At 55.1% G+C, this 2986-nt stretch overlaps 1 protein-coding gene across 1 annotated transcript; it reads right to left on the bottom strand.

Moving 5' to 3' along the window:
* Positions 1-2010: 2010 nt before the first annotated feature.
* ZDHHC22 (zinc finger DHHC-type containing 22) lies at positions 2011-2559 on the bottom strand. Its single transcript, XM_018575897.1, has one exon. It carries the CDS (start codon positions 2518-2520, stop codon positions 2011-2013), a length of 510 nt encoding a protein of 169 aa, XP_018431399.1. The 5' UTR covers positions 2521-2559.
* Between the last annotated feature and the right edge of the window lie 427 nt (positions 2560-2986).

Below are 2986 nucleotides of genomic sequence, written 5' to 3'. Positions count from 1 at the left end.
CCTGACATCTTGTGTCCGGGTTTCAGCCGCCATGAAACCCGGACGCGGCATCCAAAACCCGGACTGTGCGGGGGAACCCCGGAGAGGTGACAACCCTTAGGGGGGACATGAGAGAGGTCTGCGGTGGACTGTGATCAGCAACAAAGACAGAGGGGTGAGAAGATGAGACAGACATGCGGAGCAGCCAGGAGCCAGCCCCTCCCACCCCCACTTCTATAAATAGAGCCCGGCTCCTGGCTGGGGCCCCGTGTGTCATTGTCATATGAAGGCGCAAAACTGGGGCAGCGTTTATCAATGTCACAGAACAGCCAGGCGACTTAACCGCTTCTAGTCCCGGCACCAGTGAGGTGCGTCTGCCCCATTACTAGTCCTCCCTGACCTCTCTATCCTAGTCCTCCCTGACCTCTCTATCCCTGTCCTCCCTGACCTCTCTATCCCTGTCCTCCCTGACCTCTCTATCCCTGTCCTCCCTGACCTCTCTATCCCTGTCCTCCCTGACCTCTCTATCCTAGTCCTCCCTGACCTCTCTATCCTAGTCCTCCCTGACCTCTCTATCCTAGTCCTCCCTGACCTCTCTATCCTAGTCCTCCCTGACCTCTCTATCCTAGTCCTCCCTGACCTCTCTATCCTAGTCCTCCCTGACCTCTCTATCCTAGTCCTCCCTGACCTCTCTATCCTAGTCCTCCCTGACCTCTCTATCCTAGTCCTCCCTGACCTCTCTATCCTAGTCCTCCCTGACCTCTCTATCCTAGTCCTCCCTGACCTCTCTATCCTAGTCCTCCCTGACCTCTCTATCCTAGTCCTCCCTGACCTCTCTATCCTAGTCCTCCCTGACCTCTCTATCCTAGTCCTCCCTGACCTCTCTATCCTAGTCCTCCCTGACCTCTCTATCCTAGTCCTCCCTGACCTCTCTATCCTAGTCCTCCCTGACCTCTCTATCCTAGTCCTCCCTGACCTCTCTATCCTAGTCCTCCCTGACCTCTCTATCCTAGTCCTCCCTGACCTCTCTATCCTAGTCCTCCCTGACCTCTCTATCCTAGTCCTCCCTGACCTCTCTATCCTAGTCCTCCCTGACCTCTCTATCCTAGTCCTCCCTGACCTCTCTATCCTAGTCCTCCCTGACCTCTCTATCCTAGTCCTCCCTGACCTCTCTATCCTAGTCCTCCCTGACCTCTCTATCCTAGTCCTCCCTGACCTCTCTATCCTAGTCCTCCCTGACCTCTCTATCCTAGTCCTCCCTGACCTCTCTATCCTAGTCCTCCCTGACCTCTCTATCCTAGTCCTCCCTGACCTCTCTATCCTAGTCCTCCCTGACCTCTCTATCCTAGTCCTCCCTGACCTCTCTATCCTAGTCCTCCCTGACCTCTCTATCCTAGTCCTCCCTGACCTCTCTATCCTAGTCCTCCCTGACCTCTCTATCCTAGTCCTCCCTGACCTCTCTATCCTAGTCCTCCCTGACCTCTCTATCCTAGTCCTCCCTGACCTCTCTATCCTAGTCCTCCCTGACCTCTCTATCCTAGTCCTCCCTGACCTCTCTATCCTAGTCCTCCCTGACCTCTCTATCCTAGTCCTCCCTGACCTCTCTATCCTAGTCCTCCCTGAACTCTATATCCTAGTCCTCCCTGACCTCTCTATCCTAGTCCTCCCTGACCTCTCTATCCAAGTCCTCCCTGACCTCTCTATCCAAGTCCTCCCTGACCTCTCTACCCCAGTCCTCCCTGACCTCTCTACCCCAGTCCTCCCTGACCTCTCTATCCCAGTCCTCCCTGACCTCTCTATTCTAGTCCTCCTGACCTCTCTATCCTAGTCCTCCCTGACCTCTCTATCCTAGTCCTCCCTGACCTCTCTATCCTAGTCCTCCCTGACCTCTCTATCCTAGTCCTCCCTGACCTCTCTATCCCTGTCCTCCCTGACCTCCAGAAGGGGCAGAATGTTTGGTGCCTTCTTGCCCCGGGGGCTTCCCGCCTCCTACAATGGTCCAGTAGTAGCCCCAGCGAGGGCAGAGCGTCCTCAGAGCGGGATTGGTGTCTGACCTGAGAAGAAGCGTGTGACGGACAGAGGCAGCAGTCTGAGGAAGGCCAGAGGGTCAGAGAAGGTCAGGGAGAAGTTGCTGGAGATGTAGCCGAGTCCCATCAGCATGGAGTGGAAGCAGCTGCAGGACGCATGGAGGCAGAACAGGACAAAGCTGCGCAGGTTGCTGCGACCGATGCACGTCCCGGTGAAGAAGCAATGGTGGTCCTGGTCGCCCATCACCCGCACACATATCCAGCAGAACTGCCTCTCTGCCCCTCCCCCGTGTCCCCCGGGGGCGGGGCTCCTCCAGATGACCAGGATGTAATTCCCAACAACATTGATGAGGAAGAAGAAGAAGATGGAGGAGTGGAGGAGGCCGGAGAGCGGCACCGAGGGCCCCTCACACATCCCCGGGAGGAAGAAGAAGACCTGGAGGCAGAAGGTCACGGCGAGGAGGCACAGGAAGTAAAAGGGGGCCATTAGATTGAAGATCTGCAGGAGAAGCATGACGCAGGGGAGAGCCCCAGCATGGCAGGAGGTCCGTCCACACAGAAGCTCCGCCTCCCGGGAGCATTAATATCCAACTTCCAGCCAGACCACCGGAGGGACCAACACAGGGACCAACGTTCCTAAGCAGGGAACAGGAAAGAGGGGGTTAGTACCAATCTATCAGAAGTGCCCCCCTAGGAGACAAGTACAGAAGAAGCATGCTGACAGGAGGAGAGAGCAGAGTGACAAAGATGAGCTCATCACTGTGCTGCTTCTCCTTTCACTGTCCAATCACAGGCTGGGGGCGGGCCCAGGAAGATTGCAGTGAAAAGCTGGTTTTATTTTTTTTTTTATCTTGTTATTTTGGCCGGAGTTCTACAACTATTTTATTATTAAACACACGCACACGTATAACGTATGACCCATGATTTATGATGTATGACCCATGATGTATGACATATGACCCATTATTTATGATGTATAT

The sequence above is a fragment of the Nanorana parkeri genome, unplaced genomic scaffold, assembly GCF_000935625.1.
Source record: "Nanorana parkeri isolate BGI_ZX_2015 unplaced genomic scaffold, ASM93562v1 scaffold5342, whole genome shotgun sequence".
Classification (NCBI taxonomy): domain Eukaryota; kingdom Metazoa; phylum Chordata; class Amphibia; order Anura; family Dicroglossidae; genus Nanorana; species Nanorana parkeri.
The sequence above is the reverse complement of the archived record's forward strand: the minus strand, read 5'-3'. Positions and strand labels throughout refer to the sequence as shown.

Bases quoted from the DNA above. Each gene is read 5' to 3' on its own strand.
- ZDHHC22 (XM_018575897.1), bottom strand. From the start codon at position 2,520: ATGCTTCTCCTGCAGATCTTCAATCTAATGGCCCCCTTTTACTTCCTG.